The 15046-nt window shown below is 49.6% G+C and overlaps 2 protein-coding genes across 2 annotated transcripts; both read right to left on the bottom strand.

The window, feature by feature from the left end:
- Positions 1-12: 12 nt before the first annotated feature.
- EPUS_06041 (uncharacterized protein) lies at positions 13-7535 on the bottom strand (the record flags this gene model as incomplete). The annotated part of the gene is made up of 4 exons (XM_007803730.1): positions 13-59; positions 114-6898; positions 6956-7131; positions 7185-7535. 4 exons carry the CDS (start codon positions 7533-7535, stop codon positions 13-15), a joined length of 7359 nt encoding a protein of 2452 aa, XP_007801921.1.
- A 3144-nt stretch (positions 7536-10679) lies between these two features.
- EPUS_06040 (3-isopropylmalate dehydratase) lies at positions 10680-13146 on the bottom strand (the record flags this gene model as incomplete). The annotated part of the gene is made up of 3 exons (XM_007803729.1): positions 10680-12788; positions 12840-12914; positions 12964-13146. 3 exons carry the CDS (start codon positions 13144-13146, stop codon positions 10680-10682), a joined length of 2367 nt encoding a protein of 788 aa, XP_007801920.1.
- Positions 13147-15046: the final 1900 nt, after the last annotated feature.

Here is a 15046-nt window from a genome sequence, read left to right as displayed (position 1 = left end):
GGCCAGCCATATCTATGGCTTAGAGAGTTGTTCCTTGCGGAAGAAAAGGAAGAAGCCAGCTAGCGAAGCGATCAGTGAGAATCCAATATAGTATCGGAGGGTTAAAGACTTACCGCAGATGAGCAAATTGAAAGCGAGAGAGATAAAGAACCAGGGCTCCCACAACGCTGAAACACCACCCGAGATATCCGGCGAAATTGGTCCAGGGCCAATTCTGTTGGGTGCGAACGCTCGTGCGCATATGGTGGCAACGGAACCCAACACTTGAGCAGCCAGGAGAGTGAAGGCAATGTGGACTCGGGTTAGCGTCTGTAGCAAGATCATGCCAAAGCCGACACCTTGGAGTGAATCCAGTACACCAAGCCATAGCCACAACGATCTCGAGACCAGTGCTCCCGCAGTGTACCCGCCGGCCCATGGTACGTACTGCCCAATGTTGGACGTACCCCACCAGATTTGTGCCCATCGAGGTGCGCCCAGACCAATAGCGAAGACGGGGAGAATCCAGGAGTGATCCTTGGACAGCACGGAGAAGATCCAGAGGAAGAGAGCCCAGATGATACCAAAGAACAAGATGACAAGCAGCACGATCTGCCAGGCGGGTGTGTGATTACTGCTCCATAGGAAAGCCCAGTTGCGGCCATAAGGTGCCGAAAGGAAGAAATTCTGGATGACGACAGCCACGAAGAACCAAAGAATGATCTTACGGCGAGTGAGGGACCGGTAGAAGGATGGAACCTTGCCTGGTGCTTGACGATAGTAATTGGGAAGTCCAAGCCACATCAACGTGCCAACAACCCACAGCATGATAGCAATGGGGAACGTGATAGCACTCATTTTCCATGTGTCCGCAATGGGCGTGCCTTCGTACACACCCGCATTGGTCCTCTTGGTGAGGTAAGAGCCCCAGAACCAGAGTGCTACCACATACGCTTGTTGCGTTCCCTGAATCACGCAGGCACGGAAGACCCACGCTTTGACGGGAGCACCACCTTCGTCACCAAAGTTGAGTGCAAAGAAGATCGAACCAGATGATGAGGCGGTAGCATACAAGCCCGTGCCAATGTTTTGGATCCAGCCTCGGGTGTCCTCGGAAGTGCCGAAGTGAGCACAACCGATGAAGAAGAAGGCGGCACCATAGAATAAGAATGGCGTGCTGAGCGCAACCACGGATTTGAATGAACGGAACACGAACCACCACAGGATCGACGTAACCAAGTAGATGGAGGCAATCACGTAGAGCTTGGTGGCAGTCTGACCCACTTCTCCAGTCAGAAGAGTGATCTGGTAGGAATTGGCTGCAATGATCTGGCCAAAGCCAAGGAAGAACGAGTAGACAGGCCAATCTCCGATACGCATTTGCATCCATTTCTTCAACCCGGTCGGTGGAACGTAGTCTTTGCCGAGCAAGAATTCATCACCCGAGCCTTCCTTGCCGTCGGAACCAGATCCTCGACTGTCGAGGTCCTCGTTAAATATAGAGCCAGCGGGTGAAGGCGCACGAGAACCACCCTTTTTGTGGAAGATCGACGGGGATGGAGAGTGCGTACGACCCAATCTGGCGTCTCTGAAACGTTGGAACCATTTCTTCTCCGACTTTACAAGATAGTCCTCAATGCAGAGTTGCGACTCGGAGTTGTCTCCATTGAGTTTTTCCAGCCTCTTGGAGAATGCGTCGTAGAACTCCCCGGTACTATCGGTGAAGAACGGATCCACCTTCTGGAGATTGAAGTCCTTCTTATCGCCAACTACAGAATCGAGAGATAGCATAGAAGCATTACTGAGCCGATTGGAGACTGAATCCCCTGCGAATGGTCGTGCCGGTGGGAGAAGTCCCTCATCAGCACGAGGTGTGCCAGGCATAGAAGGGGGGGTATTGGATGCTCGTAGGAAAGATGCATGGGGGCTATCGCCTGGTGGAGGGCCATGGCTCGATTTTCTTGGTGACAAGAACTCCCGACCGATGGGTGGTAGCGGTGGTGCTCCACCAGAATGATGCAATCTCCGACTGGCCTCGGCCTCCTCGGGCGTCAAAGTGTACTCATCGTCCCCATAATAACTCGGTATGATATCTTCGTCGCTCTCGTCATCATAATCTGTGACTGCCACACCAACAGCGTTCTCGTCTTCGTCTTCGGGCACTGCTGAAGGGGTTGATTTCTGCAGTCTTCTTCTCCCTCGCCGCTCATTGCCTGGTGGTTGTAAATGACCAGGGCCAGATCTGACACCGAGAGAGAGCTGACGGCTGAGGCCGGTCTTTGGTCTCTCCTCAAACCCACCCGGACTTTGATCCCGACTATACACGATAGTATTCCTGGACTGTGGGCCGACTTGGCTCAATCGGTTCAAACCGACGTAGCTGTTGCTTCTAGAATGCGACATGGGTGGTGTTTGCATCCCGATGGGCGTTTCTCGACCATCCTGGATAGATCTGAAGGGCGTGTTACCGCCAGGAGACGATGATCGCTCCCCATGACCTTTGCGAATTTCCTTCTTACTGATCCGAATGGCCGTTGATTGCAAGATCTCAAGATCCTCTACCCACTGTGCCACTGGGAATCGCTGTTTTGCAGACCTTGCTCTCATCATTGCTCTAACATCATGTTTGGAGTTGAGAGCTCCTTCAATAGCCAGGTGGAACTGGTGTAGCAGATGGGTCGTTGTTGTGCTCTCCACAGTGTACCACCAGCCTGGCATCTGTCCCAACCCGCCAACTCTTGCTCCAATACCTAGAGCCCCTTTCCGGCCAAACTCGACAGCGACAAGACCGAACGGCTCATCACGGGAGGGTATTAGCGCGAACTCAGCACCAGAGAATATGTAGGGCGGTAGGGCGGTGAACTGGGGCTTTGAGAAGACACGGCCCGGATATAGCTTCATCATACGGTCCAGCTTCAAAGCAGCAAATTTCCCGTACAGGTCGATGACTGGGCCAACACAGATGAGCTGGGCATCTTGGTGCTGTTCCAGTACTGATGGGAAGACATCAGCAATCAAATCGATACCCTTTTGCATAGACCAACGACCAACGAAAACCATGAGTTCTGCTTTCGGGTTCTGCTCCAGGCCTGCCCATTCCTGCGCTTGTCGCTTCAATTCTGCTCGACCTGCTTCAAATGAAGGATCGACTCGAATGTCTTCCTCTTTAGGGAGCTCTTTGTTCCATTCGCCGGTATCAGAAGGATCAGGGTTGGGCAAGTTGCCGACCTTCTTCAACCCCCAGAAAATTGGGTACCTAGCATAGGAACGTTTACCATATTTTTTGGAGACACCTACCGCTCCAAACCCTTGTTGATGTACTCTGAGGTAGGAGGCGCCAGAATGGAGCAAGTTGAAGACTTCACCAAACTGAACATAACGCGTTGCGATTTCGGGATCTAGATTGAAGACTGCGCAGACTTCTTCACGTTCCTTCTGCGTTCGCATTGGCCACAAGCCCTGAAATTCAGCGTTGTGGAGTGAAAGACAGCAGGGAATGGCCTGTGGTAGGAGATATAGTGGAGCAACAGAGCCGTGATAATCGTTGATGTGGTACAGATCGATGGGAAAGCGTTGAATGGCCAAAGAAATACATTGGTTCCAAGCCGAATAGTATATAGCAGAGTCCAGATCATCCATACGGGGTGGGTAAGGCTCGGTTTTCGTTTGTTGCCGAAAGACTGGAGCGTCAAGCAGAACGTAGGTGATGTTGCGAAGGACGTGATACTGCACCTTCACCTCGTAGGCGTTGCCAAGAATGGTAACGGTCATTGGCTCCGCTCGTTGGTCCTCGGGGTAATCGACTCCTCCAACGCAGGGAACCACCCAGATGAGATCTTGATGTCCCAAGTTCTTGCCCATCAGCTGTGCCATAACACCGAGACCACCGATCTTGATCTTGATCGCCCAATCTTCAATGTCGTACTCCATGGTTGCAATCAATACCATGCGTCGATGCGCACCTTTGTTGGCAAACATTGAACTTGACTGCATGAAGCCAGATTTGTTGGCTAATTTCATCAGTGGGTTCAACGATTCGCCATCTTTCTGTTGCCTCTTCTTGAAGGCTCGGCGCACAGCCAGTGGAATCAAAGTACTCTTCTCCGAAATACCAATCTGGTTGAATTTGACCTGGTAGAAAGACTTCATGAACGCCCACACCCCAATAGCTCCAGTAATGATGGGGATTATCCACAGCAAGAAGAACATTGCCATTTGCTGGTACTTCGATCCTACGGGCAGGAGACGAAACCGAAGATTGCCGTCATTGAGTTCAATGCGCCATGCCAAATATGGGCTTGGAGGATGCTGCGTAATGTTCAACGTGACAGCTGAGAGTGCGGATGGTGGTAATCTGTCCAAGACACTATCGCCATCTGCGTCACCTAGCACAAAAGACTGATCCGGCTGACCATCAGGATTGACGCCCCAGACATTGATCTGAGCCACTGCTGGCCATTCAGTCATGAATGTATGCTTCCAACGTTGGTCGCTTTCGAGTTGAAGGTCGTTCTTCAAACCTGCATCGTACCCATACTGATTATAGGGTCCATTGAGAAACAGATGAGGAAATCGACGGGGAGTTTGCTGGGAGTCTAAGTCCCCTTGCTGAACATGATCGCTGCTTCCGGCTAGACGACTCCAGTACTCGAGTCGAACGTGGTCCCCTTTCCATGCCTGTAGTTTCGTGCCTGACCAAGGCTGGCTCGGCACTGAGTCATTGCCGCCTCTGTAGGGCATCCAGTCGGAAAAGGTGGTACCCCAATTCAGAGAATATCGCCACTTGTCAGCACCGGCCGCGTTGTGCGAAACATACAAATCACCTTTTTCATCCTTGTGCAGGAGGTCAGTGGTATAATTGGCTTGGAAAGGAAACACCATGGGGTTCTTTGTTTGACCAATGCGAAACAGAAAATGGTCAACGGCATTGGTTCCATCGCCACCACCCGCCACGGAAGCATTTCTGAGTGTCAGTTGATGGATGCCATTTTCGACCCCATCCAATGTCGCTGACCATTTCCAGGCTCCGGCAATTCCACCGATATAATCTGGTGGTTCTGAATCACCTAGAGGGTCACAAGAAACGCTGCCCGTGTTTACAGTAGGCTTGTTGCCAGAGATTGTTGTGGAATTAAACGTTATGGATTCGGTTACGCTGGCACAGTCCATTTCTGCGGAGAAGTGGATCTCAACGTTCACTGACTCGACGCCATCAGCCGCAACCGTAGAGTTCAAACGGGCGTCATGACCAGGGAGAAATTTTGTGATCATCGGTTTTGGAGCAATCCATTTGTCCTTTGGAACATATGCTCGGAAATCCCACGGTTCCATCCTCAAGGAGGAGACGCACCCATTTGGTTTCGTACTTCCCTCAAAGCCTAGGGTACGGACACTGTCCTCCAGCTCGAGCTCGTCATGCGGAAAGAAAAGGTTCTTGACGATGGTTCCAGAATCAAACGGCGCTATCAGAGCGGTGATGTTGAGACCAGTATCGTTGTTGCTGCAGTCGAATGTGTAGTCAATTGTTCGGTTGTCGTTCTGGTACACAAGCCACACCGACTGGTTACCATTCTCGCCTCCAAGGTCTTGCACGCCTTCAAAGCGGCTTCTCAGAACGGACCACATTCCAGTCTCCGTGGCTACACCGCCCGAACCTGGATACTGAACCTGAGTAGTCTGATTTGAAAGCTGAGTCAGAGAATAGCCGTCGTTGAGCACCGGGAAGTCTTTGCGCATTTGGAACATGTGACGAATAATGTTCCGGATGGGATGGGACGGATCTCTGTGATCAAGACTAACGGTTGGATCATTACAGCCGTCCAGAGCCTTCTCCAACGGGAACTGATAGTATTGCGTCGAAGTCAATCTGTAGCACCCATGAATCTGCCAGGCTGTGGCAGAGGTCATTGCTTGACGACCGAAAATGTAATTGGATGCGGTGTTGTCGAGAACGTAGAATGCTTGCTCCTCACCCCACAGAAGAAGTGGAATGCCTGGTAGATGGATTGTCATGATATATTGTCCGAGGAGGAACTTTTGGGTCCCATTCTTAATGGCAGGCCATCGGAAAACATCCTGATTGGTGGCCCCAAACATATGGCGAGGGTCAAATTTGCCCGTGTTTACGTTGACGAAATCATTCGTGAGAAGGAAGGTGTTCCAAGCGTCAACCCAGTTGACAGGCGAGTCATATCCAGCGGCAAGGTTCCCGTCCATTCCCAAAAACCTCGTCAGAGAACGATACGTTGAATAATGGAACGCACCAGCGTCGAGCGCCCCATTTTCATGCTCACGGATAAAAAATCTTTCTTGCGAGTTATTGGTCATCATAACAGCATCGTAGATGGAATCAGGGAGCATATCTGGCTGTCTTCCACGGCCAACGTAAATAGCGCCAAACGTGTTTCCACCAGTAATTTCTCCTGGGAGGAAAAAATTGTTTTTGCCATAACGGGCGGCACACTGGCGTAAGTAGGCGTTCATTTCGGCCATAGCATCGACAGTTGACTGTGTAGCTTTGTCATACCGGTAGCCATCAACGTCCAGCATAGCAATCAATATGCAGTAGAAGCGCTGTAGCTTGCTTCGTACAGGTGGGTGCCATTCGCGAAGACGATCTTGGACGGACGCGAATTTCGACAACTGACGTTGCCAATCAGGGAAGACACCGAAAGCTTCAGTGTCGCCATATTGGTCGAACTCGCTATCGAAGCAACCCTTCATTCGGCTTGTCACGTCACTGCCAACAGGGTAGCCTGTTTCTAGCCAAAACCGAGGGTAACTGCATGTCTCGTTGTACTCGTTGCCAATCTCGAAGTCCAAATACTGCCGTTTGCTTTTGTACTGAACTTTGTGCTCGCTTAGAGTAAAGGGAGTAGTTGTGTTCAAATAGCCTTCAAAACCCAGGAGATCACCAAGACTGGGCCGGAGTCAGCAATAAATCAGGGCAACAAGATCGTAGTAGGAAGTCACTTACGTTGCCATCGTATTATCGATAAGCACATACATGCCTCTGCGGTGGATCTCATTGATAGCTTCTCGCCAGGTTGCAATAGTGCCGAAATGCTGGTCCAGTACTGTCAAGTCAAGCGGTGAATAGCCATCAGCACCCCACGGTTGATTCATAAAGATTGAACCAGCCAAGTAGAGTCCCTGTGCCGGTTAGTCACCGCTAAAGCCACTCGAGATGGGCATGAACGCCTTACCCTGATGCCCATGCCTTGCAGATAATCAAGAGTATCCACAAGACCAACAACATCGCCTCCATGGCGCATTTGATTCGAGCTCAAATCATGCTCAAAGACAGTTCCGTTTATGTTGTCGTTCGTTGGATCTCCATTTGCAAATTTGTCCAGGAAGAGTGTGTAGAAAGGAAATCTCCAATCCTCTGGCGAAGGTGTGAACTCGTGTCCTTCCCACTCCCCCCAGTAATCAATAGGATGTGTAGCCGTTTGATTTTGATTAAGGTTGTATTCGAGGAAATCTGGATCATATTTGAGTGCTGTCGAGGTAGCTGCAAGCAGCACCAACAGCAGGCCCTGCGGGCCCACCTTCATGATGTGCAACACGTAGCAGCACGAAAAGCTAACGGCAGACCATGCGTGATATCAATCCACCATATGTTGAAAATTAGTCCAAAAAAACCTTGGATGTATTGTCAGATCTGCTGAAGGGAGGATTGGTGACTATGTGCTGAGAGGGTAGTTTGAGGAGGTCGTGTGTCGTGTGTCGTTCCTTCAAAGTCGAGGTTTCGTCAAGTAGTCGGGGGACAGGTACCAACTGAACGAGTGTGAAGATCGAAGCGTTCCGTGGCCCTCAAACTTGAATTGAGACGTAAAAATTGTGAAAGAAAGAAATGTTGGGTAGTGTAAGCGAACGTATGCCTCCGGGTGGTGGCTCTCTGACAACCCTCAAGAGAGTGAGAATGAGTGCTACGATGGAACCTTAGACAGAAAGGAAGCCTCCTGACATGGAGAGCTAAAGTCACCGCCCTAAAACGAAAAGGTAGGGAAGAGCGGTAGCCCCTTTCCTCTCTGCTAGGATCGTTCAACCGGACAGAAAGGAGAGTTGGGAGTTGGTGCATTACAAGCTTACCGATCGCGTTACAGTACTGGCCAGCCACTGCCAGGGTTAATCTGTTGCTTAGAAAGTCGCCTGTACGAGCAACATGGTAGGACAGGCCGACCCGGTGGCAGCAGTCTGGTGGCATGGCTGATCTAGAAGCATGGTTGGGGGCTTGCCCCCTGCGGCTGGACCATTTTGCAGGGTTAAAAGCTGAAAAGTGCCAAAGTGGGTTCTTTGCGAAGGAGCTAAAACTGGATCGTTCGTATTTAAGCTAGACCGCGGTGGTTAAGTGATGGTCAATGCCACCTTCGCCATCACTAATGCTATTTTCGGACCCAACAAAGAAAGCCCGCCTCCTGGCAACGCGCTCATGTGAACATTTGAGCACCGAGCATCTAGCACCTGTGGAGCCAGCTATTAGTCTGCCATTACGCGTCCAAGACGCGACAGATATATCTGGGAGACAGGCAGCGCAACTGAGGTTGAGCAGAATGACCGATTGATTGATTGATTGATTGATTGGCTGGCAAGGCTGGCAAGGCTGAGGATGTACATGCTCCTTTTGAGCTGGGCACGGATGGAGATCCCGTGCATGTCGAGGTCCACATCCACGTCTATTACGATGGCTCAGATTCAGACCGAGCCGCATAATGATCAAGATACAAGCGAAACGGCTATCCGAGCAGCTCGAGAAGGTTTTCGTACAGAACCGCGGCCTATTTGATTAGGCACGTATTTGAGATGCTATATTCTCATGCCCTAGCCTCAGATGTTCATTTCCCACTCCGAATCTTTATATAACATCCCTAAAATGACATGTCAGAAGCCCAAGTCATAATATTACGTAGTAGTACGGAGTAGTTGTTGTGAATAGCCACCTGATATTATGTAAGCCGGCATGCTCAACTTCAAACCGAGACTCCGTTTTGACATGTTGCTTAGCCACTACTCATTCCATGCTGCAGCGCCTGGTTCCTTTCCAATAGCGAGGATTTAGTATCTAGCAGCAACTTGAGGGCAAGAGGGAGCTACAGTCTGTCGGTCGACACTGGGGTGCCTAATCAGAACCAGCTGGATAAGGGTGATTCATATTACGTAGTAACAGTTCAGCTCAAAGTGGGCATACGTAGTAAACGCAATCTCTGCTGATTGCACTGTATCACTCGCAGCTCCTCCATTGCCCTGTGCCTGCTCCTGGCATCCCAAGATTCTTATTGACTCTGGCGGAGTTGGGATGCTGTGATACATGGACCACGGATTTATACCAGCAGCGGCAAAAGGAACAGACAAACTTAGAGTTTTCATATCTTTGTTGCGATTCAAGGCGACATTTTCATTTTATGGTAGCTAGCAAGTTCAGCCCCAGCGTATCGCTAAGCCAACAACGCGGAGGCTTGGTTATCTGACACGCCTCGTAACCTACTAATTTATGTCCGCATTTGGGGGAATTAAAGTGGAGTCCTTATCCATCCTCCAAGTCTCCTCTCATTTTCGAAACGGCCAAGGTGATGATGGCGCATTTTGCGGGGTGCAACGGTCTGGTTTATTTGAACTGGACGGTTGATGGCCCTAGAGGTGAAGTAGGGAGCAGTAAAGGTGTAGAGGCAAAGTTCCATTTCTGTGGGTTAGACATGCTGCCACCAGGGAACGGCCACACTATTAGCTGGACACTTGAAGGTTGCGTTCGAAGTAGTTAAGACTGCTCCAGCCGCTGCAACGACATATCATCTACTGCAGCCACCCTTGCAGATTTGCAACGGCTCGCTAGATAAGACGCATGATGCATATTGTCTGCGTTTTTAATTGGTCAACACCTCACAGGGTGGCAATACGTAGTAAGTTGGAATATGCAATTTATCGGTTCCTTCATGCCGCTCATTTCCTGCATTCTGAAGTACCTGTGTGATTGGCGGGTGGCTGGTGACGTCTGTGTTTGCTGGCATCTGGATTGTTGGGAAACTTGCGGTAAATACCTGGTCTTGATGTATTCGCATTAACTTACCGCTAAACAAGCCGGAAGAGGACAACCCCTTTAGACAACGAAAAGGGATACATAAGACGTCGACGTATCAGCTTCACTACCACACACACACACACACAGAGTTAAATTTGCACTGGAGACTTCTGAACAAATAGCAGCGCAGTTTTCTGAGGACCAAGGACCAACTCGTACCACTAGAAGTGAGCATCGGGGGCCTGCTCTACTGGAAATTGATATGACTGAACGATTTCATTCATGATCTGATTGCACTTTAGCGAGACTTGCTCTTGTTTCCTGCTTTCTCTGGACTGTCTCCATTCCGATCCATCAGAGCGCACATTGGGTTTACAACAAGCAACACCATAAACGCCTCCGCTGAAGGATGAATTGGCAAGATCTTTATTCTTATTCTGCAAAAGGGGTTGAAGGATCTGAGCGACATTCTGTCGAAGGGACTCCTGATGCTATATGCTGGCGGCATTCTTCTTACAACGCTATCTCCTAACTCGCAGAAACAAAGGTCGTGGACACGCGCTTGCTAGACATGTCTTCTAGACAAGCGTCTGGCAACTGCACGGTGGCGAATAATGCTATAGGGGACGGAAATGGTTATAGATTACTATGCATAATGGTTTGCAGAAGAGTCTTCACACCGTCACCACTCCAATGGCTCAGTCTTCTCTTCTCCCCTGTTCGTGGTCGGCACAGGCACTGCCGTAACCTTCACAGCTCCACTTCTGTTTCTCTTCAGATAGCCACTTCCGTCCAACCATGGTGTATCTAACGTTCTCTTATTCTCGAATTTCCTAATTTGGTCATCCATTTGCATTGTGAGTCCGATATCGTCCAGGCCGTTGACCAAACAGTGTTTTCGAAACTCCTCGACATCGAAGTCGGCCAGCTTGTTGCCTTGTGCATCTTTCACATTTTGGTTCACCAGATCGACTTCGATTTCATGGCCAGCTTTGGCTTCTGTAGCGATCTTGTTGAGAGCATCCTTATCTGACATGATTATAGGTAGCATGCCATTCTTGAATGTGTTGTTGAAAAAGATATCAGCATAAGAGGGTGCAATGACACATTTGATGCCAAAATCAAGAAGCGCCCATGGCGCATGCTCACGTGAGCTGCCACAGCCGAAGTTAGGTCCTGTCACCACCAGGATTTTTGCTTGCCGATATGGTTCCTGATTCAAGACAAATTCCTTATTCTCTGAACCATCCTCGTTGTATCTCAGAGGATGGAACAACGCAGTACCCAGACCTGTCCTTTTGATAGTCTTCAAAAACTGCTTTGGAATGATAGCATCCGTGTCGACATTGGCCTTGTCCATTGGAGCCGCGATTCCTCTCAATTTGGTGAAATTTGGTAAGCCGCTTGCGGCTTTCATAGCAGCTTCATTGACATGTGGCTGATTATCTTCCGGAATGTCCATAATCCGTTCAAGCTCCTCCTCGCTGTCAACATCCTCAATGGTTGGAGCTACATCCATCTTGGGTGACGCTTTTGCAGGTGTTGCATTCTCATTTGCAAGCTTTCGAATGTCAGCCAATTTTCCGACCACAGCAGCAGCCGCAGCCATGGCAGGAGACATCAAATGCGTTCGGCCAAGGGCACCTTGACGGCCCTCGAAATTCCGATTCGAGGTGCTCGCGCAGCGTTCTCGGGGTGATAGAATGTCTGGGTTCATGCCTAAACACATAGAGCAGCCTGCTTCTCTCCACTCAAACCCGGCGTCAGTGAATATCTTGTCAAGGCCCTCCGCCTCAGCTCGCTCCTTGATAAGGCCAGAGCCGGGGACTACCATTGCGCGTTTGATATTTGATGCAACCCTTTTACCATCAACAATTCGTGCCGCTGCTCGGAGATCTTCAATGCGTGAGTTGGTACAGGAACCAATGAAAACCTTGTCGATTTCAATGTCTTGCATTGGTGTACCCGCCTTCAGTCCCATATAGTCTAAAGCCCGTTCTGCGCTCTTCCTCTTGTTCTCATCTGTAAAGTCGGTAGGATTTGGCACAACACCTGTGATAGGAACCACATCTTGAGGCGAGGTACCCCAAGACACTGTTGGAACTATATCCTTGGCATCAATGAAGACTTCAGTATCGTAGGTAGCGCCGTCATCGGACCTTAGGCTCAACCAATATTTGGCTGCTTTCTTCCATTCGTTGCTGTCAACCTTCGGCGCAAGAGGTCTGCCATTCAGGTAATCAATAGTGGTCTGATCTGGGGCTATCATGCCAGCACGAGCACCAGCTTCAATGGACATGTTGCAAATCGACATCCTTGCTTCCATGCTCAGGCGTCGGATGGCAGAACCGCAGAACTCAATGACAGCCCCATTTCCTCCTGCAGCGCCGATCACCCCAATAGTATGAAGAATGATGTCCTTGCTAGAAACGCCGGGGGATAGTCTGCCTTCAACCTGGATGCGCATATTCATGCTTCTTTTGGTGATGAGACATTGTGTGGCCAAAACGTGTTCAACCTCACTTGTACCGATCCCAAAAGCCAGGGCACCAAATGCGCCATGCGTTGACGTATGGCTGTCACCGCAAACAACAGTCGTCCCTGGCAAGGTAAATCCTTGCTCAGGTCCAATGATGTGCACAATTCCTTGTCTCTTGTCTCCAAGGCCAAAGTACGTAAGGCCAAAATCCTTAACATTTTCTTCTAATGTCTCGCATTGGATTCGTGAATCCGTTTCCTTGACAAACTCGGCCACGTTTTTGAAGTTCTTTCGTGGAGTTGTGGGGACGTTCTAAAACTGCCCATTAGCATGAAAAAGTCCCATTCCTCCTGTGTCGCTTACATGATCAGTTGTTGCAAGCGTGCAGTCGGGTCTGCGAACTCTGCGCCCAGCTTTCTTCAATCCCTCAAAGGCTTGCTGTAAAGTGTCAATGGGCTTCCCAGACGGGAGACAGGAGAAACCGTACAGGTGAGGTGACTTCATGCACTAAGTGGCGATCTGAAGAGTTCAGTTTGCTGCAATGATCATCACTAAGGCCGTACCACACACCTATGTAGAGGAGAACAGTTCCATCGCTTCGCTCGTCTACGATGTGGTCTTGGAACACTTTGTCGTACAGCGTCCTTGGTTTTTGCACAGCAGAAGGCATCTTGACTGCAATTCTGCACTTTGACGATATAAATCAACGTGGGTATTTATTCTGTAACGATGCCGCAGAAGATCCAAGAATTACGTACCTGTGCCGATATCGGCAGCCGTCGAGGTCGTCAGCAAGATGAAGATGGCTACTATTGGTCTGGAGCTGGAACGATGTCAGCATACTCTTTCTCCCTCACTTACTAAGCAGCCCAATTGTTCCCAACACCTGGGATACAAACTTTTCCAAACTCACACCACATATCTATTGCAACCTTCAGCCGTACTTCGACCGAGGCATGCTTATTACACAGTCACGAGGGTGTAGCCAAGTTCACCAGCATCGCTTGGGCTGAGATGCTCCACATCCAAATGTCTGACCAGCCATGCATGGGGTGGTTGCATTCGGACAGAGCTTAACGAACCAGACTGGAAGAAGCCCGCGTAAGTATCCTGTGTCGACGGAGAATCTTACGTGCACAATCCAGAGCAGTTGGGTCTGAATCATAAGATTGTGGTTTCCTGTTTTCTGACATGGCAGATTACGGAAAATATCTATGAAGCAGGCAGAGAATGCGATATTGCAACTCGATCCTCAATCAACCATAAGTGTCTGCCAACTGGTGGCAGGCTTGAGGGGAGATAAAGATGTACACCCTTGATCATGGAGCTGACCATGTGGGAGGCGCCCACTACCGTCTCCGTATAGTCTTCGATGCCACTTCCCGTCATGGTTGGTCCGTGTCCCTGTTGCGGTTGGTCTTTTAGCATTCAAAGAACACCTACGAGTAGATATCTGACACCCACGTTGTTACCCTTGTCACCAGGAATGTCAAAGCAACAGCATTGGGTGATGGGACTTACGTGCTTTCAAGGAACCTAAAGGTTGCGTACTCGCTTCGGACTAGAAGAGATGTCTGGCAAACAATGGTATGAGGACCGCTCTACTGGTTTCTTGGCTATAGAAGAGCTTGCGAAAGTCCTCGGCGAAGTAGCGGACTTTCTAATCGATCGATATCGCCATCCCTTCAATACAAACGCATCCCTACAACACCAGTCCCCCAAATCCGCGTTGTCCGCTAGCAAGCAAGTAGGCCCCTGTTCTCGGACCAGCATGTCCATTCAAGGACAATCGCGCTTACTATACAGCTTACGCCGAACACTATTTGGCGCAGATTGCTGAGGAACAGACCCACACCAATCTTTCCATCTACGCCTATGTGGTCTAGCATATTTGAAGGACAAGGTGAGCCAGCTTTTGCCCATTGCAATCAATGAGCCTGAGCACTTCTCTTGAAGTACGTCGTCGATAAGGTGGCTCATCCCATAGTCGATCAAGATCTCAGTATTTCCACGAGGGAAAGAATGGCAAATGGCTCATACTGCACTCGCAAAAAGCATCTGGATCATCGCTTGTGACAGCTAACATAAACTCGCTATGCATTAGCGAGAACGGCCTGGGCTTCAAAGATAGACTGCTAGCAGAGATATTGCAGTAGAAAGGGACTGTCAAGATTGCAAGCATCATGTCTGCCAAACGCCAGACTATGGGGCTTCATAAGGGTTCTTGGGACGGAAACAGATTAGCATTACTAGTTTGTGAAGCCGTTAGCTAAAACATTGCTGGAATTCTTTGGCGAGGCAAACCGATGGTGGTTGTGAACATTGCAAGGAAAGCAACTCCTAGGATGACAAGCTGATGCCCGACCCCAGGATCTAACTCATCCACTACAAGTTCGTTCTTGAAGCAAATGGGCGCTGGCTTCTTATCTATTTCCTTCGGACCGGTTAAAGTTTGCCAAACTGTGATGTTAGGATGCCAAATGCAATCTCTTCATTGTGAGCAGTGTAAATGACCATCTAGTTGGTGATATCCAGTTGTCGGTTTCGAGTTTATATGTACCATCGCAACA

Source organism: Endocarpon pusillum, assembly GCF_000464535.1.
Source record: "Endocarpon pusillum Z07020 unplaced genomic scaffold scaffold2714, whole genome shotgun sequence".
In the NCBI taxonomy this organism is placed as follows: domain Eukaryota; kingdom Fungi; phylum Ascomycota; class Eurotiomycetes; order Verrucariales; family Verrucariaceae; genus Endocarpon; species Endocarpon pusillum.
This window is presented reverse-complemented; position numbering and strand designations above follow the sequence as displayed.